Source organism: Oncorhynchus mykiss, chromosome 25 (genome assembly GCF_013265735.2).
Source record: "Oncorhynchus mykiss isolate Arlee chromosome 25, USDA_OmykA_1.1, whole genome shotgun sequence".
Lineage (NCBI taxonomy): Eukaryota > Metazoa > Chordata > Actinopteri > Salmoniformes > Salmonidae > Oncorhynchus > Oncorhynchus mykiss.
In genome coordinates, this window is record NC_048589.1 from 29,918,193 (window position 1) to 29,939,462 (window position 21,270).

The following is a 21,270-nucleotide window of genomic DNA, read 5'->3' on the forward strand; positions in this document are numbered from 1 at the left end:
GCATCTTTTCAATAGATTTTTGTTTATCTTGCACTCACAATTATTCCAACAAAACAAGATTGCATGCATTAAACAAAAACAGACTATGTACAGGTACACCATTTAATATTTATTATAGACATTTTATATACATTATTTTTCAACAGTTTCATTTTGCTATGTGGTACAATCTTTAAAATCTGCTGATTCATAGTTTGTAAATCAAAAACCTTACAAAACTCATCAAAACTCGCAAACTGACCAGAACCTTTTTTTGGAAGACTAGAAAAAAGACTATTGTATTTATCATGCATTACACAAACAAAAGCATTTAGTTACACCAGAAATTGTAGCATGTTTGAACATAAAATAGTTTTGCAGGATAAAATAGAAAAGTACAATCAAACAAAAGACTGAGTCGTGATTAATCTTATGTTTGCTATTCCAATCACTTAAAACAAAATTAAGAAAAATAAAATGGTTACACCCCATGCTTGCTTCAAAGCACTGATTTATAGCATAAAGATGTCTAATAACCTGCGATAAATAAACTCAAATACAGTAAGGTGTACAAAATATCACATAGTGATAGGATGATGCAGTTTATTTGAAAAGAGCGCTCTCTCAGGAAGCCATGAACTGTGCTTCTTTGTCCTACAGTCTTTACTCATGTGACAAAGCCAGTAAAAGCAATGTCAGAGATCACATCCTTGGGTTAGGAAGGGCGAGATCACTGAGTGTTTTCAGTGACGGGGGAACCGTAAGATGATGGTTGTGGGGGACATAATGAGTTGTGAAGGAGGGTTCAGACCGGGAATAAATATTCCCTTTTTTTTATACATAATTTTCAGTGCTGTTACGACAGACTTTATTTATATAAAAAGGATTATAAAAACTATATTTTTTTACACAAAAATGTCATGAAACTAATGCTAAAGTGTGAAGTTGACTGACTATATTTCACGCCTGATTCATGTTTAGTGTGAACTGAACTGACGCCGCAGGGTCTCCCAGTCGGCCCACCAGGGGCTGTGGCCATGTCCTGTTAAATACCCTTTTCACACTAGCAAGCCAAACAAAACCGAGCTGAACTGGTTACAAATCCACCATAGTTACTGAAACCGTGATGAAAATAAAATATCAGAGCCAGCCCTGTATGGTGAGGGGTCAGCCCTGTATGGTGAGGGGTCAGCCCTGTAGTATGAATCAGGTGAAATCTCAATTGTCCCTCGGCCACTGAACTACACCGACAGAACAGATATTAGCTCAGCTGAAACCCAGTCAAAAAGGCTACATACACTAGTTTGTTTTACTCCAGCTTTTTAGACTTACAGTAAATTACAGGTAAATGTTGTTGTTTTAGTTTGAAAACAGGATAAAACTGATTGGGCGCTTCTCCACCACCACGCCTGGCATAAGTCCCCTTGGCACCTGGTTTCTGTCAAGTGTTGAGTTCAACATGGATGGGGTGGAGGGAGGCAGCTTCAATGTAGTGTCATAAAATGCTACTCTTATTAAACAAGGCAGTGAAGCAGTCCATTCTTTCTCTCGGTGTCTACCCACTCAACCTGGCAGAGCAGCACAGGTCTACTACACAAACACTTTGGCCAGGGCGTCGGCCCCGGCACTTGCTATGTATGCCTTTGATGGGTGGAAGGCAACGTCATAGATGGACTCGTCAGACTTCTTGCGGTGGGCAGTGATCTCCTGCACACAGGTCTTACTGTCCAGGTTCCACAGACGGATAGAGCAGTCGTGGCCTACGGAGGAGGAATGTGTTCAGTAGGGAGAAAACATTTAGAAACAGAGGTACTAGCTACCTGAACTCAAAAAAAAGACTTCTTGTCCATACAAAACGTTTTGCTACAGTGCGAGTGAGCAGTAGTGTTGCTTGTACTTACTTCCTGACATCAGGTAGATCCCGTTGGGGTCCACAGCCAGGCTGGTAACAGCATCCAGGTGGGCCACCATCGCATGGATCACTTTACCTACACGACAGGCAGACATAACAGTCAGTACAGAGATATGGCAGGCAGGCAGACACATCAGTCCATAAAGAGATATTGCAGACAGAGACGTAACAAGTCAGTACAGAGATATGGCAGACAGAGATGTAACAAGTCAGTACAGAGATATGGCAGACAGAGATGTAACAGTCAGTACAGAGATAAGTCAGTACAGAGATATGGCAGACAGAGATATGGCAGACAGAGATATGGCAGACAGTACAGAGCTATGGAAGACAGACATAAGTCAGTACAGAGATAAGTCAGTACAGAGATATGGCAGAAAGAGTTGTAACAAGTCAGTACAGAGATATGGCAGACAGATGTAACAAGTCAGTACAGAGATATGGCAGACAGAGATGTAACAGTCAGTACAGAGATATGGCAGACAGACGTAACAGTCAGTACAGAGATATGGCAGACAGACGTAACAGTCAGTACAGAGATATGGCAGACAGACGTAACAAGTCAGTACAGAGATATGGCAGACAGAGATGTAACAAGTCAGTACAGAGATATGGCAGACAGAGATGTAACAAGTCAGTACAGAGATATGGCAGACAGATGTAACAAGTCAGTACAGAGATATGGCAGACAGAGATGTAACAAGTCAGTACAGAGATATGGCAGACAGAGATGTAACAAGTCAGTACAGAGATATGGCAGACAGACGTAACAAGTCAGTACAGAGATATGGCAGACAGAGATGTAACAGTCAGTACAGAGATAAGTCAGTACAGAGATATGGCAGACAGACATAACAAGTCAGTACAGAGATATGGCAGACAGACAGGCAGACGTAACAGTCAGTACAGAGATATGGCAGACAGACACATCAGTCCATAAAGAGATATGGCAGACAGACAGGCAGACGTAACAGTCAGTACAGAGATATGGCAGACAGAGACATAACAGTGAGAGTAACTAGCTAAACAGTGTCCCCTCCTGCCCACTTACCCGATTTATTGTCAAAGAACTTGATGTTCCTGTCCTCGTGGGCCGTGATGGTGACCGGCAGGGTGGGGTGACTCACTACCTTGTTGATGTGGTTGGCTGCAGGCAGAGCTGAAAACAGAGGAGAGGATGGGTCAACACAACTCACTATTAATACACCATCTGGAATGAAGACAGACAGTTAAAACTGTTTACTTCTTCTCTAGGAGGATATATCATATATCTAGCATGGTCACAGGAGAACAACAACAAATAGCAGAATGCAGTATTTAAAAGATCCCCAGTCCTACCACAGAGCTTAGGGTTAGCATCGCTAGTATGTTAAATAAGGCTCCAGGCTAGGGTTTGGACTAGGTTAGGATTAGGGTTCTAGTCTAAATTGTAGACTTACTGCTCTCCCCCTGACCAGCGAACACCACAGCGGTCTGTGACGTCTCCAGGTCATAGATCACAGCGTTGCCCGTGTTGAAGGACGCCACCATGTGGGCGGGGTCACAGCCGTTGAAGTCCACCGCAGTGGGGATGCCGTGCTCTATCGTACACACAGACAGAGACACCTGTCAGTTAAAGAGGCTTTTACACCAGTACTCTCTCTGACCTTGGCCACACAGACAAGTGCCATTGTCATGTCCATGTGGATAACAGCGTTCCTACCTTTCTCTGCATTGTAAGTGCTGATGCATGGGTTCTTCTCCTGGGGGTTCCACAGCTTGACGGTTCCATCTGCAGAGCAGGACAGCAGGCGGTTCTTGATCCCGCTGTAGGCCAGCCCCCACACAGCGTCTGTGTGGCCCAGCCAGGTTCCAGCCAGGACACTGGGGTCTGAGGGACAGTCATACCCATTCAATAAGGGTGGACAAACAGCTCCGTGATTACTCAATGACGTGATTGGAATAAAGTGAAGAGAAAGTCTACTAGTCAATTCCAATAATATGACAGATGAATGAAAGTATTCCTGACTTCTGTTACTGTGGTCAAGGAGGAGACAGAATACTGGCCATGCTAAATGTGCCAACCTTACCGTAGGTGTCATAAGGGTCCACGTTGGAGCTGGGGATGTTCCAGCACTGTATTGTGTGGTCAATCCCTCCACTGTAACACTGCTCTCCACTGGAAGTCATAGCCAGGGACAGCACAGGCCCCCTGAGAAGAGGAAAGGGGACTTTTAATAATTTACAACATTATTATACAGTGAGAAAAAGCCAAATGCAAAACCGTTATATTGATTGATTACAGCTTTATCCTATTAGGTTGTCTTTTTTTTACCACGGCACCTTCTGGTAATTAGATACTTACACATGAGCTCTGAACGTGTAAATAGGCTCCACATCAAAAGAGGCACTTCTACAGAAGAGGAAACAAACAATTCTTTAAAAAGGGTTTTCAGACCCATTTAATCTAATGATACATTCTATAATTCCATAATGACAAGATAATCCAACCATGTAAACAAGTGTGTGTTTACTTTTTGGCAGGCACAGTCTTCTGCAGGTTCCACAGTTTGAGGGTGTTGTCCTCAGACACGGTGACCAGGACAGGCTCTACAGGATGGAAGGCCAGAGCCCTGACCCCGTCAAAGTGGCTGCGCAGGGTGTACTTGGGATTCCACGTCTTCCTGAACGTGTCCTTATTGGCTGGCAGCTAAAAATAGATAGACCGGACAGGGGAAGAGAAGGGCAACTTTAAACAAGTGTGGAGTGAAAAATGGAGACAGCTTGGTGGCGAGTTAGCAAGGGGGGAATAGACTGCACTAGAACTACTGGAGGGCTGTATGCCCTTCCACTTCCCAATGACTTGTGATGATTCTGACCAACTGTCAAAGCAAGAACATTCCCCCTCTCAACGCCTTGTTATAGTTATAGAGAGAGATAAAGAAATTAGAGAAAGGAGAGCGAGAAAGAGAAAAAGACAGAACAAGTTGCAGCTCTGTAGAAGCCTGGGTCTGTACTTTGTCAACGGTAGGTTACGGGGGGACTATTTGGGGAGATTCACCTACTGCTCACCTCTTGGCCACAGCACAGACATTGACCCTTTCTTTCTCAGCTCATTCACTGTCAAGCCACTAACACCTCTGTCTGATCACAGCCAAATTACGATGTTCCTCAAAAGAACAGACATGGAAACAACCACACATTCAAACCTCAGTAAGCTGTACAACATCAGAAACTCATACAGATGGGCCCAAAACAGCACAGAAGAATACCAGAAAGCAACCTGTAACCAAAATATCCAGAAACTCTTAGATAACTTTCTGGACACCACATTCACTCACAGTAAAGAAGGCATCAATCTAGCAGTAAAAAACATCAACTCATACACACACGTCAAAATAAGCACAACTGAAATTTGTAAAAAAACAAAACAAAAACGACTATAGACGACAACTGGTTTGATGCAGAAAAAAACCCACGATCGAACCAAAAAACACTATCGAACCAAAAGCACAGAGACCCAAATAATGTTGAATTACGCCATTACTGTGAGACTTAAACTCTATAAACGTACACTTAGAACCAAAAAAGCACAGTACAACAGCAAGCAGCTGACAGTAATTGAGGAGTCCAAACAAACAAGTTATGGAAAAATTGGAGAAAAAATAATAATAAATCGAAACAAGAGGAATTAGTGATACAAAATGGTGACATATGGACAACCCATTTTACAACACCGTTCAAATTGACACAAACGCAGAGCAATGCCAAATTCAAGAGAAGCTGAATGGATTAGAAAAAGCTATGAAGGACAATCAAAATCAGACCAGGAGCTCTATAAGAAACTTCAGGCCCTCAAATTTAAAAAAAGCATGCGGACCTGATGGCATCCTAAATGAGATGCTCAAACTCACTAGTGCAAAATTTCAATTGGCTATATTAAAACTGTTTAATTTGATCCTGAGTGTAGGTTATTTCCCTGACATCTGGAATCAAGGACTCATAACCCCAATCTTTAAGAACGGAGACAAATTTGACCCAAACAATTCCAGAGGCATTTGTGGGAACAGTAACCTGGGGAAGGTTTTCTGTAGTATTATAAATGTATGAGTTCTAAACTTCCTTAATAAGCACAATGTCTTGAGTAAAAGCCAAATTGGATTTATACCAAAACATCGCACGACTGATCATATTTACAACCTACACACCCTGATAGATAAACATGTCCACCAAAATAATACTAAAATATACGCTTGCTTTATCGACTTCCAAAAAGCATTTGATTCTATTTGGCATACAGGAAGGACTGTTCTACGAAGTTATTGAAAGTGGTGTAGGAGGTAAAACATATGACATAATTAAATCAAATGTATACTGGCCATACGTGCAGCATTAAAATTGTCAAGAAAATAACTGAATTCTTTAACCAGGGCAGGGCCTTCGCCAGGGTTGCAATCTGAGCCCTGCACTCTTTAATATTTACGTCAACAAATTGCCACTATTCTAGAAAAATCCTCAGCCCCTGGTGTTAGTCTCCACAATTCAGAGTTAAATGCCTACTCTTCGCAGACGACCTATGTCTGCTGTCATACACAGCACATGGCCTACAGCAGAGCTTGGACCTGCTACAGCAGTACTGCCAGACCTGGGCCCTGGCAGTAAACCCCAAAAAGGCTAAAATAATGATTTTCCAGAGAAAATCCAGATCTCAGGGAATGATTCAATGTTTCAAAGACCTCTGATGAAAATAGGCTACCCGCCCTGTTGGGGGAGGATGCAGAGAGCTGTGGGTTGGCAGCGCACTACATTGCTGCCTGCCATTAGATGAGGGACAGTGTCTGACAGACCAATCAACCTGCACATGTCCTCTACTGTATGGTTATTGTTCAATGTATGGTTATTTTGACCATTGGTTATTGTTGTTACTGTTGTCCTGTTGACAATTTTGATTCTTATCTTAATATTGTAAATATCCAAAATAAGCTTTGGCAATACGTACATTGTTACGTCATGCCAATAAAGCAAATTTAATTGAATTGAATGAGAAAGAGATAGAGAAGGGAGGGGTTCAAGGGTGATTGAGGAGATAGAAGGGCAGGGAGGTGTTCATAAGAGGGTGGGGAGGGGCAGGGAGGTGTTCAGGAGAGGGTGGGGAGGGGCAGGGGGTGTTCAGGAAAGGGTGGGGAGGGGAAGGGGGGCGTTCAGGAGAGAGATGTGCAGGGGGGTGTTCAGGAGAGGGTGGGGAGGAACAGGGGGGTGTTCAGGGTTCAAGGATGACAGGTGGGAATCGTGGTGCTTACGTCATAGCTGTAGTCGGCGTCGTCATTGGAGACAGTGAGGTCAGCTAGGTCTCCCAGTCCCAGGACACTCTCCAACACGTCATCAGAGCCCATGATAAAGGACTTGCCCCCGCCTGAGGGAAACGGTAAGGGCTCGGCTAAGAACAGGACGGAGAGGAGGTGGTTTTATTAAACACCATACAGGCCACACCTAGACAGAGATGCTTGGTAACCAAAGATTCTCAGCAGGGTGCTAAAACATTCACCTAAATGGGAAAGACTGCAGCACACACTAAGCTGCTAAAATATTGTCTTGCCATGTTAAACACTAGTAGAAAGTGAAGTATTCCCCTGGGTTGACGTCAAAGCCTGAGCAAAAAATGTTGATGCGTGCAATGAAACAACATTTCCTGAACAGACTAACACTGAAGATGCACTACGCAGAAATTGCTCCGCCATTTCCTGATTGCTAAAATTCTAATAGTTTGCTTAATTTCAGTTTGTGACAAAACAAGCAAGTATAGTGTAGGAAATTATTGTACCATCTAAAATACTATGAAATATATTTTACATAACCTCAAAATATTATATTTTCAGCTGATGTACAAAACCGAAAAGGTGCAAAAATTAAACTTAACCCGGTCTAAAAACTGGAAGCATAGAACTAGCGCACAAAGAACATACCTACTGCTTCTTAGCCTGGCTATCAATGAGCATGACAGATCTATAACATACAATTTTATGTGAATTTAGTCAGGTCGCCCCAAAAAATACATATTGCAGCTTTAACAAGGAGAAGCAATGACACGGGTTAGGCCTCTGCACAAAAACTAAAACAAATAAACCAGCACTGTATAGGACAGGGTTCATTTCATGACTAATGAGCCTGACTGGTGCTCTGTACGCAACCCTTTCAGCCACTGTGGAGCATTGTGCTGAGAGTAATGCTGCCTGAGGGTACTGTGACTGACCCTAGAGTCTGTGATTAGAACAGGGCATGCAGCAGCAGTGAGGTGTGTGTGGCAGGGCCAGGGGAGGGCTCAGAATATCCTGTGCACAAGTGAGGAGGAATGCTGACGCAGCATTGGTGCAATTGAGATTCCACAGGGTGGGCCTTTCTTGCTGCAGATTAGAATAACCCCCCACCCCAGTTCAATTATATCTACCACTGGCCGACACATAAACATGTATCCTCTACCTAACACACACACAGACCACAGATCTTCTACCCAACACCCATATAGGTTAACAAATTAGACTTGGCGCATTTATGCCAAATGGACATTGTGCAAAATGGGGTATAACCAGTCAATTCTGAGTCTGAGAAGTTGGGGTGGGGGGTGCTAAACTGACATATGGAATTGTTTTAAGATGGTCATACTATGTATGATTAGGCTATTTGATTTGGAATTTTAGGACCCCTTTAGGTATATAAAAAAATATATTTAAATTTTGGCCTTTACTAATAAACCCGATAGAAAGGGATTGAATAACACATTCATACATGGCAAAAAGGACAGTCAAAAAACACTTCATAAGAAACATCTAGGATTAAAAAAATTGGTTTAACTTTTTTTTTTATTAACACACATTTAACCCTTTCTTGGGGTATGCACAAAACTACCTTCATACCTTCATTTGTTTTTTAAGACTTGTACTGGTTACCTTCAGACAAGTTGTGTGACACTTGTGGTGGTCGGAGAGCAAAACACGTGTTCGTGAGAATCTCCTCTTCCACAGTGGGTTCCCATTCGCTTGTACGTCAAACCGTACTTACGCTACAGACAATTTCTTTAGAAGAGCGATTTTTGGGATATCTCATGGTGTGACAAACACCTCTTTGGCTCTGCCACCTTTTACCACAGATGTGGAAGTGCAACACTGCCGGATGCGGTGGATTGAGACACATCCGGTGCAAAAATATCTGAGACCTCTAGTTTAAACTGACAGAATTTGATGGGGATATTTTTGTTATGTAGCTTAGACTGACACACCGGTGTGGCAAACAACTCTAGAGAGTTTAATGTAACTACATGTCATTGTAAATGTCATCTACATAATCCCCAAAAGTTATTATTTATCATGAGAGGGCCATAAACAATAACTAGTAATGCTGCATACTCAAAGAAAGGTTACAATCTCACCTTTCCTGTAAAAATAGTTATTAACTGCTGAGGTGTAGTCACTTCTGAGGACACAAGCTCATGTACACAGTACAAATGATAGAAATATGAAATACAGTATTGATGTTTTCCTATTCAACTAAACTGTATGAATAAGACTTGAAATGACATATGCTTTCAAAATATAGCATTATCAAATGATAAAATGACTAACCTTCCGTATAACTGTAAAATACATATTTGTATTTTAGTGTTAGAGAAAAATGAGCATACTTTCTGAAGGTCTCACTTGGTCAAAACGTCTGCCGCTATTGCTGTGAAAATCGCACCGACCTCTAGCTTCCTGAACTTCTTAGGAACTTGCCTTTCATCTCATATTAATATTATCCATCTATAACAAACAAAGTGTTTGTTTAAAAATCAATTAATTATTGTAGATGAATGGCTATAAATCGATCCCTGAATGTGCTACCATGATGAAAGCACTCTCTCCTGCTGTGCAACAATGTAATGATTGCAGACATGTCAGTGGCTGTCTTCAGCCAGGAGTTGATGAACGGTCAGAAGAGCAAATTAAATGGTAGGAGGGACATCCCAGCTTCAAGTGGTTTCAGATTTCACATCCTATGCCACACAGGCTCAGAAAACATACTCTGTCAGTGGGAACAAGGGCTATCGCTCAATGCAAGACATTTCGATCTAGTGTCCACATATTTTATTATTGAAAATGACGGTCAGAACTGGTACCAGAACCATGCAGGTCCCCTAAATAGAGGACTTTACATCTATAAGTTAGCTGTCAGCAGCTAGTGAGTTAGATATCTGATATCCTCTTACCCCATTCGGTCCCGTCCCCTGAACTCCGGGCCTCCCCTGCTCCCTCTCCATCCTCGGAATTCACCAGGAAGTCAAACTCCTTCAGAGCCTCCTCTGTGTCGGGGTCATCTGGAAGGTCAGAGGCCAGGCCCTCGTTCCCAACCTGGACAGAGGACAAACATACAGTCAGTCACCAGGTCTAACACAGTGGGATTATCAGATATAGAGTTAATACAATACTTGAATTTTTTTTTTTTTACTTTAAAAAAAACTTACAATACTTGTAAAATAAAAGTATATTTTACAATACTTTTATTTTCCATATTCGATTTTAGGAGACGAGTACTTGGTATGTTCGTTCCATATGCTCTTGTACCAATTTAATTGTGTTGACTTCTTTAACACAGCAGGCATTTAAAGGTTCTCTCTTGAGGAATATCAACATTTAGAATCAGGTCTGAAGATACTAGTCTAATGTCAAGAGCACCGCTTTGGTCTTAATAAGCCATTATTACAACCATTTACACAGAGATGACAGCGGCAGTACATTTAGAACAACATTAGGAATGGTCTTTTCACTTATGACCAGATGTAATCATCTGTAGCGAAGAGGTTTTCACCTTTATCTTATGCTTTTTTATTGTGTGTTTGCCACTGTCTATATCCTCCATCAGGTCTCCCTCCTCATCATCATCTTCATCACTGTCCTCTGCGTTTTCTAAGAAGTTAAATGTTTCCAGAACATCTCCTGGATTCCTAGTAAAACAGGTAGAAAACTATTTAGAGCAATTCATCACTGTGGATGATTTGATTATTCACATACATGGCACAGGTCTGGATGATGCATCTAATGCTATTCAGAGCAGACGGTTCTGAGCACAGAGGCAGAATGTACAGAATCAATCAGAAATCTGCTATCTGGGAAGTCGCCAGGAAAAGTGAACAACATTGTGTCAGTTAGATAACACCAATTCCTTCAGACCTTCACTGAAGTCAGTGGCAGTATGCAGGATCAGATGAGGCCTACCTACCTACCTTTTCATATCTTGTCCCTTTCGTTTGGCTGGAGACTCCCCTCCATTGAGGATCTGATCCAGGTTCCTGTTTTCCACTGAGCCATTCTGCTCTGAGCCGGACAGGCCCAGTAACGAACGCACTCTCTGAGACCGCACATCTAGTATTGTGTCCGTGTAACCTACTTCCTGAAGATATCTGTTGGGACAGAAAATTACACATAAAAATGACTTAGCTAACTAAGTAAGCCTGGGCACGTATTCCTAAAGCGTCTCAGAGTTGGAGTGCTGCTCTAGGATCAGTTTGACCTTTTAGATCATAAGGAATAAAATGGCATAGACAAGTAGGACTTTATCCTAGATCAGCACTCCTATTCTGAGATGCAGGCCCGGATGGGAATTCATCTTGATCGATAAGTAAGTGTGTTAGCTGTATGAGAGGCCCTGTAAACCGTGTGTGCTGTCTGTAGAGTACTCACTGTCTGAGGAGTTGTCTGCCCTGTTTCCACGTCAGCTGACTATTCTGAGGTACAGCAGGGACCTCTGTGTCTTTGGTATCTTCTGTAAACACCATAGAAACGTTAATGAAACCGCTGTATTGCTAGCTATACGTCAACATATTCTATTACTCATCATTAAGTTGATTGCAGTTCAGAGAGGGGAGGTCCGTACCTGATTCAAAGCTGGGCATCTTAACTTCACCTTGATTTAATTCTGTTCCATATTTTAATTTATGGTATTTTGCTCTAGTAGAGTAAAGACAAAGTAAAGAGATTAGTAAATGTGATGAGATAATAAAGCATACTTTGCAGTTATGCACAACATTTACAGGCAATGTATAAATGTCAGGCATTGAGGTAAATGGGACTAAGATTGAAATGGGCCTTATATGGACTCATGTAAAAAATTATTAGGTAATAGGTATACACTCACCTTTCTTGCTTTAATGCATATTCTAACATCTTTATTCTTCGAACTAGATCATTCTTTAAATTTTCTTGACCCTTCCTTTCTCCTTGTAGGAATGCTATTCGAGCCTGAAAGAAACGAGAAGAACAAAAAGAAATACGTTTAGGATCTGCCAATAAAGTCAACATTATATTCTCAATTTTGAAAGCACTACACATTAAAAGTAATATTTTGTGGTGTATCAAACACTACTGAATAATTTAACATCAGATCTGTTTCAGAGGCAGCAACAACTTCAGCACCTAGTACTACCACACTCTTCTTCTTGTTCTCATATTCCATTCAAAAAATTCACAGTCGGATCTATTATTTTCAGAGTTCCCAGTGTTGTTGAACATGGCATTAGTCGCAGCAGATGGAGAACAGCAGAGGGTCCACCTCAGTCCCTGCTCTCTCCTTCATTTCCACCGGTGATTGACCAGAGAGGAGAGACAGTCTTCCACCTTATGGCGAAACTCGAGTGGCGCAGCATCTGCCTCAGCACAAATTCATGTTGTTTCTATGACTAGAGAAAGCGAAATGCTCCTCGATATTAAAATAGCTAGTAATAACCAAACGCAAGGCTATCGATACACTTGGCTACTTACTCACTCATTGCAGTGCGAGTGGAAGTAGAGAAGTGCATTTAATGTTTTGTAATTGTGTTCAATAAAAACTATTGACAGTGCTGAATAAAACTTAAAACATGAACTCACTCATACAAACAGCAGCTCTTGGCTGTATTCTTTGACAGTCTCTCACTGGTTATGGTTTTAAATGTTATGAAATCTCACGTAGGCTACTAACTAACTTTGCTGTGGCCGGGGTCATGGAAGCTGTAAGTAGGCACAGTGATTTGTGCTATCCGATTAGCCAGCGCAGTAAGTGCACTGGACTTAGCCACAGATCTCCTGGTCCACCAGGTAGGCGGAGAAAATTGAAAATGGTTAAAAACAGGAACACTTTGCCTACCCGGTGCACAGGGCTTCTGAATTAAGTGCATCTACCACCAACCGCACAAAACAAAGAAAAAAGAAGAGCAAGCCTTTATGCTTTTATCAGTGGCTTTTCAACAGAAATGTTTGGTGATGGACTAAGAATGCCTTGAACCATGTTAGTTTGTTTGTGAAGTGGACACCAAGGAACTTGAAACTCTCAACCTGCTCCACTAGAGCCCTGCCGATGAGAATGGGGGCGTGCTCGGTCGTCTTTTTCCTGTAGTCCACAATCATCTCCTTTGTCTCTCCCTCAACGTGTTCAAGACAAAGGAAATGATTGTGGACTGTTGTGAAGATGGCACAACAAAACCTATTCCCCATTAGTAGACAAAACATTTGGCATGGGTCCTCAGATCCTCAAAAGGTTCTACAGCTGCACCATTGAGAGCATCCTGATTGGTTGCGTCCCTGCTAGGTATGGCAATTGCTCAGCCTCCAACCGCAGAGGCACTACAGAGGGTAGTGCGAACGGCCCAGTACATCACTGGGGCCAAGCTTCCTGCCATCCAGGACCTCTATACCAGGCGGTGAGGAAGGCCCTAAAAATTGTCAAAGACTCCAGCCACCCTAGTCAGACTGTTCTCTCTGCTACCGCACGGCAAGCGGTACCGGAGCGCCATGTCTAGGTCCAAGAGGCTTCTAAACAGCTTCTTCCCCCAAGCCATAAGACTCCTGAACATCTAATCAAATGGCTACCCAGACTATTTGCATTGCCCCACCCCTTTTACACCGCTGCTACTCTCTGTTGTTATCAACTTTTATAACTCTATCTACATGTACATATTACCTCGACTAACCAGTGTACTAGAGGTCGATCCGATTAATTGGAATGGCCGATTAATTAGGGCCGATTTCAAGTTTTCATAACAAGTCGGAAATCGGTATTTTTGGGCGCCGATTTCCGTTTAAAAAAAATATATATATTAATTTATTTTTTTTCACTAGGCAAGTCAGTTAAGAACACATTCTTATTTTCAATGACTGCCTAGGAACTGTGAGTTAACTGCCTTGTTCAGGAGCAGAACGACAGATTTTCACCATGTCAGCTCAGGGTTCCAATCTTGCAACCGCACAGTTAACTAGTCCAACGCTCTAACCAATGCACTCCACGAGTAGCGTGCCTGTTAGGCGAATGCAGTAGAAGCCAAGGTAAATTGCTAGCTAGCATGAAACTTATTTTATAAAAAACAATCAATCGTAATCACTAGTTATAACTACTAATCCAGTTTAGCAGGCAATATTAACCAGGTGAAATTGTGTAATTTCTCTTGCGTTCATTGCACGCAGAGTCAGGGTATATGCAACAGTTTGGGCTGCCTGGCTCATTGCAAACTAATTTGCCAGAATTGTATGTAATTATTACATACATTGAAGGTTGTGCAATGTAACAAGAATATTTAGACTTAGGGATGGTATATGAAATACAAATGGTATAGAGAGAAATAGTCCTATAAATACTATATTAACTACAACCTAAAACCTCTTACCTTGGAATATTGAAGTCTCATGTTAAAAGGAACCACCAGCTTTCATATGTTCTCATGTTCTGAGCAAGGAACTTAAACATTAGCTTTTTTACATGGCACATATTTTACATGGCACACATTTTTACATGGCACATATTACTTTCTTCTCCAACACTTTGTTTTTGCATTATTTAAACCAAATTGAACATGTTTCATTATTTATTTGAGGTTAAATTGATTGTATTGATGTTTTATATGGTGTTAAAATAAGTGTTAATTCAGTATTGTTGTAATTGTCATTATTACAAATATTGTATTATTATTTTAAAATCGGCCGATTAATCGGTATAGGCTTTTTTGGTCCTCCAATAATCGGTATCGGTGTTGAAAAATCATAATCGGTCGACCTCTACTCTGTACCCCCTCTGTATATAGTCTCGCTATTGTTATTTTACTGCTGTTCTTTAATTACTTGTTACTTTTATTTCTTATTCGTATATATATATATATATATATATATATATATATATATATATATATATATAATAAGAAATAAAAGTATATATATATATATATATATATATATATATATATATATATATTTTTTTTTTTAACTGCATTGTTGGTTAGGGGGTCGTAAGCAAGCATTTCACTTTAAGGTGAAATGTATTTGGTGCATTTGACTAATGAAATTTGATGACTAATAAAATTTGATTTGGAGATCAACCAGTTGTTTGTGATCAACCGGTTGGTGACCACGGCTGTACAACATTTACCCTAGATATTTAAAATGTCTCTCTAAAAGTCACTGTGGATGTAAAAATGGAGCTAAACTAACAAAAAGCTATAAGGCACAGATGAATTGGGGGAATCTTGGTATAGACCTGGCGGGTCAGGGTAGGACTCCAATTAGCAGTGTGTCTGACTATCCTCAGATCAGCAGAGCAGCAGGCCCAGGTTGTAACACAGGCCTCTCTAGCACCATCACCCCTGTAGGGGTGTTCAGTTCATACAGAACTATTTAGCTGGCCCTCTTCTCCTGCTCAACTCTGTACTGCTAGGGAGTACTGAGCAGCTGTGAAACCCAATGCCGTTTAAAGGGTAGCAGGCATGGGGTATTTTTAGTCAGCCGCCCCTTGACTGCAGGGGCAGTGCTCGACTTGGACAGGAGCTCATGGAAGCAGAGTACCAGCACCGCAAATGTTCTACTGCTTGAGCTCCTGCACCTATATAGAATATTAGGCAGCTGCCCCTAAAAACCCCTCTCTTGACTGTTGGGTGCCCATACCTAGTTTTAAATTGACAGGTAAACTGGAGACCGATTTCAATTCAGTAGTCATGGAGACTGAGAAAGTGTTGTGCCCTGGCTCTGACATAGTGACTCCAGATCTTGGGCCACCGGCTAGCTTACATAACAGTTGCTTTGCTCTCTGGTATTAGATCATATCAGCAAAGAAAACACTATGGTGGATCTGAACCATTGACTCACCTGGTCCAGTCACTCCCTCACAGTAATAAGATAAGACATAATTGAGTCCACATTCGAGGAGAGAAGGAGTAGGGGATTTAACTCTCTACAGGAAAACATGGGAGAACTGGAGTCAATTTTAACAATAGGATTCACGTCAGTCAACTGAGATCAGGTCTCTTAAACAGAACAGTAATATTTTGTGTACGATATTCTCTTCCTTTTGCCTGCTTCATTGGTAAGCAAGTCCAAGGGCTAAATTAACGTCTTGCTATTACCATAAGCATGGGAGGTCTGGCCAGTCAATGTTAGCTAGAGGGAGAAGGAAGGTTTCAGCTGAACGAACAGCTGTGTACACACTGGAACCAACTCAACAGCCAGGGGACAGAGTAGTCTGTTACACAAGCATGCTACTAGCTCTGCAGATACAGCTGGCTACAACGTTCTTCAAATAAATATCACTGTATGTGTAGATTTAATATACAGCTAAAATCTAAGAGAGCATACTAATTAGTCTATTTGTTAACCTCACTGTTCAATGTCTCTGATAGGAGCATGGCAGGCATAGTTACAAATACAGTAGACTAATCAGAGATCAAATCTCAACTATAATCAGAATTTAGATGTTACAGCACTACTGCTAAAACCACTTTGGGAATCCCCACTGCCCGAAGGACCACACTTCAGATACCACCTCCAACCAATCCCAGTGCAGCTAGCAAAGCCAGTACAGGCCTAGCTGCTATGTATGTGTGAGGTCACAGTGTTGAGATGTGTAATGGTCAGACTGGGGACACAGAGTGAGCTCACAGACCCAAGTTAACATGCTGACAAAGGAATGGGCTGTATTGGAACAGGAATAGACATTGCCGCCTTTTGGAGCTTTGTTGTCCCCAACGTATCATATACCTACCACTTCACTGCAAAGGAACACCGCTTAGGCCTATTCACACATTTGGATACATTTAGGGCTGTATTTTGAATTTGCCTGTCTGTCTACTTGTTTGTGTTTTTGTGTATAAAAGCTATCTTGCTTCAATAAACAACAAATAAACATAAGTCAGTGAACTCATATTTTCAACAATCTAGGTTTCACAACGCTGGCCTAAAAATAATACCTTATTATCAGACAATTCTGAAACTGTCAAATGTATACACAGTTTGCACCGTTTTTAGGAGCTGAGGTAGTCCATTAAGTAGAACAGCTATTTTCAGCGTGTCTACTTATAGATGTTATGTATAACCAAGAAAGAACTATGGAAGAAAACGGCACTGTACTACTAATTAACACTGATGCTTTAAGGATAGAATGCTGACATAGTTGTGCACCACCTGGCTCATACACATCCTGAGGAAACACCTGCGCACAGTGGAAAAATACATCACCCACCAAATCAAGCACAATGAAAGAATGGCGTGAATAATACATTATTTCTGTGTGTGCAGTCAGTGTACTAAGGTATGAATATAGGCCTACATTGAGTTAGTGATTTCAATTTCATCAAGAGAGAACAGCATGTTATCAGTTGGATAACATAATCCTGTCAAACCTTCATTGTGGTGTTTAAATACTCAGCATCAACATATCAAAAATAAAACCTGATAGAACAATCACTGCCTCTGTGTGTTAATAAACATTTTATTTCCAAGCCAGATTCTGAATAGAAAGGGCCATGTCAGTCTACCATTTCTCTGTCTGTCTTCTACAGCCAGGGCAAAGGAAGAACAGAGCACATAACAATGGTTCATAATATGCCCTGGATGTCTCAGTGACCTATAAAGCCTGATTTAACCCAGATACTTCCAGGCCTGATGTGACTGCTGTGGACATTGAAGTGATTTGTGCTAACAAGGCTAACTGCTTGAGTGGTGTGGCTGGACAGCAAAGCAACTCAAACAATAGGAAAGGTGCAGCTGACCAAAATAATCTAGGCTGTCAGCTTGCTTCATTAATTTAAAATTTAAATACTGTGACCAAGACAGAAGTTCAGAAAGCATACACTGATTCATATTGTTTTATCAATAAAAAAGTGTAACAATATAACAGCATATGGTTCTGCCAAATTAGGCAGGTCATAGGCTACTTACTACTTTATGTTGACAAGACAATTATCTATCATATGCCTCCACCTCACCTGGCCTGGTATGGGTTGTGTTCAAACAAAGCAGTACTCTACGCTCTGTCCCAGGCATTTCAACACATTCCACATTATTATTACAATCATAAAACTGAACCAACATTCCCTTTAACCTCTGCATTCTACAAGACAGAATTACCACTTAGCTGATGTCATAAGCTTGTTATAACAAAACCTAGCAAAATAAAACGCACAAAAATAAGAAATCATTCCTAGCCAAGATGGGACCGTGAAACAAAAAACTATAAAAGTAATGTAGCTAGATAGCAAACTAGCTAAGTCTAAAGCCACAGATAGTTTTTTCACCGTTCGATCGTAAAGTGCATAGCCACTGTCAGACTGTGGGGCCTTGACAGCTGGCTTTGTTGACGTTAGCTTGCTAACAGGCACGAGCCATCTGACTGGCATCAGGCTATGTGATTTTCGATTTGTTTGAAATAAACTTTAAAAATATATTTGTTAAAAATATTGCACAACTGATATGATCAATAAGATGGGATTTATTCCTATTCAAGATTGATGGTTACCTAACGTGACTCAAGAAGACCCAGCCAAGTCGTCGCCATAATGACCAAACCAAAATGGCTCCTAGTCTCGGAGATTAGTTGACTGTCAGTGGTTTGATTAGATCATTCTGTAGTTCAACGACTCTAAATTGAAACTACTGTAGGAATACTACAACAACAAGAGTCAACATTATTAATAAAATCACGTGTAAGACATTGTAAACACATCAACCTGATGTTCCACTGTAAAAAGAAAAGAAAAAAAGAGTGACATAGCTTGCCATCCTGCTGTGTGCTAAGCTAACGTTAGCTATTTAACGTTACCTGTTATCCGTGACTAGCTAGCTAGCTGGTGGTGGTAATTGATAACTAACATAATCCAGTTGGGCGGACAAACTACAGTAGACGTTTATCTATCGAAGCATGGCCACTGTATGCAAAGGGTGTAAAACAAATGTTGCACACTATCCAGGCAAAATGCATTGTTGCTCAATATAGTGTTTATTTAGTTAGCTAAGGTAACGTTAACCAAGTTAGCTTGCTACCTGAAGTTCGGCCCTTTCCACTTCCCAATGAGCTCTCTCCATTTCGAATCTGGCCCATTCGTGCTGGATATAATGCAGAATACCGGGGATGGTATACTGCTGTGGCCGTGGCATCTCGTCATGCTGCTGCCCCATCCCTGAGCCACCTCCACCACCGATTTGGGGATTAGCGTTGTTATTCCCCTGCGGTTGTTGCTGAGGTCTTGGGGCGGCCATTCCAACTCCTCCTCCGCCGGGGTGTTCATCCATTTTTAAGAAGAGGAAAGTCCCAGCACAATTTGCTGCTTGATTTCGCCCCCCTCCCCCTTTCAGTTCAGTATTCCCGTATGGATTTGACGATGCCTTTCCCTGAAATTCCTCGGCGACTGTAGTGAGACAGGGCTATGTTTTGAACTTGCTCTCAGTGTACTGATTTGACGACCGCCATTAGTCCGATCCTTGGATATGAGAGTCTATTCTACTTACTGCGGGGGTGAGGAAGAATTGGCCCGCACTGCATGATGGGACATGCTCACCTTTTTATTTTTTCCTGTCATCCAAAGCAGCTCAATGATCCAAATACAGGAGCATGGGCATGTGTGCCGTTAGCACAGTTACACCACAGACAAATAATGTGAACCAGGGAAATAATATAACAATTATTAGAAAAATATATCTTAATACAAAACAAACAATCAGGTGTTTGCATGGCAGGCCTGGGACTCTCAGGGAGCCTTCTTTCCAGCACCATGGACCTCTCTCTGCTCATTGTTGAGTGTTCCTGAGTATATTGTTTATGTGTATCTTGTCAGACTCATCAAGATCTGACTTGCATCTGAAACGTTGTTGGTTTAGGGTGAGTAGCCGAATAGTATTCAAGCTTGACTGAATGCATTCAAAGCTTGACCATAGTCGTCCTGACTTTGCTGAATTGGATATACAGTGCCTTGCGAAAGTATTCGGCCCCCTTGAACTTTGCGACCTTTTGCCACATTTCAGGCTTCAAACATAAAGATATAAAACTGTATTTTTTTGTGAAGAATCAACAACAAGTGGGACACAATCATGAAGTGGAACGACATTTATTGGATATTTCAAACTTTTTTAACAAATCAAAAACTGAAAAATTGGGCGTGCAAAATTATTCAGCCCCTTTACTTTCAGTGCAGCAAACTCTCTCCAGAAGTTCAGTGAGGATCTCTGAATGATCCAATGTTGACCTAAATGACTAATGATGATAAATACAATCCACCTGTGTGTAATCAAGTCTCCGTATAAATGCACCTGCACTGTGATAGTCTCAGAGGTCCGTTAAAAGCGCAGAGAGCATCATGAAGAACAAGGAACACACCAGGCAGGTCCGAGATACTGTTGTGAAGAAGTTTAAAGCCGGATTTGGATACAAAAAGATTTCCCAAGCTTTAAACATCCCAAGGAGCACTGTGCAAGCGATAATATTGAAATGGAAGGAGTATCAGACCACTGCAAATCTACCAAGACCTGGCCGTCCCTCTAAACTTTCAGCTCATACAAGGAGAAGACTGATCAGAGATGCAGCCAAGAGGCCCATGATCACTCTGGATGAACTGCAGAGATCTACAGCTGAGGTGGGAGACTCTGTCCATAGGACAACAATCAGTCTGTATATTGCACAAATCTGGCCTTTATGGAAGAGTGGCAAGAAGAAAGCCATTTCTTAAAGATATCCATAAAAAGTGTCGTTTAAAGTTTGCCACAAGCCACCTGGGAGACACACCAAACATGTGGAAGAAGGTGCTCTGGTCAGATGAAACCAAAATGGAACTTTTTGGCAACAATGCAAAACGTTATGTTTGGCGTAAAAGCAACACAGCTCACACCCTGAACACACCATCCCCACTGTCAAACATGGTGGTGGCAGCATCATGGTTTGGGCCTGCTTTTCTTCAGCAGGGACAGGGAAGATGGTTAAAATTGATGGGAAGATGGATGGAGCCAAATACAGGACCATTCTGGAAGAACCTGATGGAGTCTGCAAAAGACCTGAGATTGGGATGGAGATTTGTCTTCCAACAAGACAATGATCCAAAACATAAAGCAAAATCTACAATGGAATGGTTCAAAAATAAACATGTCCAGGTG

The 21,270-nt window shown here is 41.5% G+C and overlaps 1 protein-coding gene across 1 annotated transcript; it reads right to left on the minus strand.

Moving 5' to 3' along the window:
- Positions 1–88: 88 nt before the first annotated feature.
- Positions 89–19,659, minus strand: LOC110505769 (striatin-3). Its single transcript, XM_021585198.2, has 16 exons — positions 19,171–19,659; positions 12,035–12,138; positions 11,774–11,847; positions 11,581–11,662; positions 11,124–11,300; positions 10,709–10,844; positions 10,110–10,251; positions 7,171–7,307; positions 4,405–4,580; positions 4,236–4,283; positions 3,961–4,082; positions 3,594–3,761; positions 3,331–3,471; positions 2,943–3,050; positions 1,881–1,967; positions 89–1,739 (listed from the first exon to the last, which is right to left on the minus strand). The coding sequence occupies exons 1-16, from the start codon at positions 19,417–19,419 to the stop codon at positions 1,570–1,572; spliced, it is 2,121 nt and encodes a 706-aa protein (XP_021440873.1). The 5' UTR covers positions 19,420–19,659; the 3' UTR covers positions 89–1,569.
- Positions 19,660–21,270: the final 1,611 nt, after the last annotated feature.

Excerpts from the sequence above, each read along its gene's own strand:
- LOC110505769 (XM_021585198.2), bottom strand. The coding sequence starts at position 19,419 with ATGGATGAACACCCCGGCGGAGGAGGAGTTGGAATGGCCGCCCCAAGA. Across the intron at positions 11,663-11,773 it reads GATGCCCAGCTTTGAATCAG|AAGATACCAAAGACACAGAG; the intron begins GTACGGACCTCC and ends TGGTGTTTACAG. Across the intron at positions 10,845-11,123 it reads AAGGGACAAGATATGAAAAG|GAATCCAGGAGATGTTCTGG; the intron begins GTAGGTAGGTAG and ends CTGTTTTACTAG.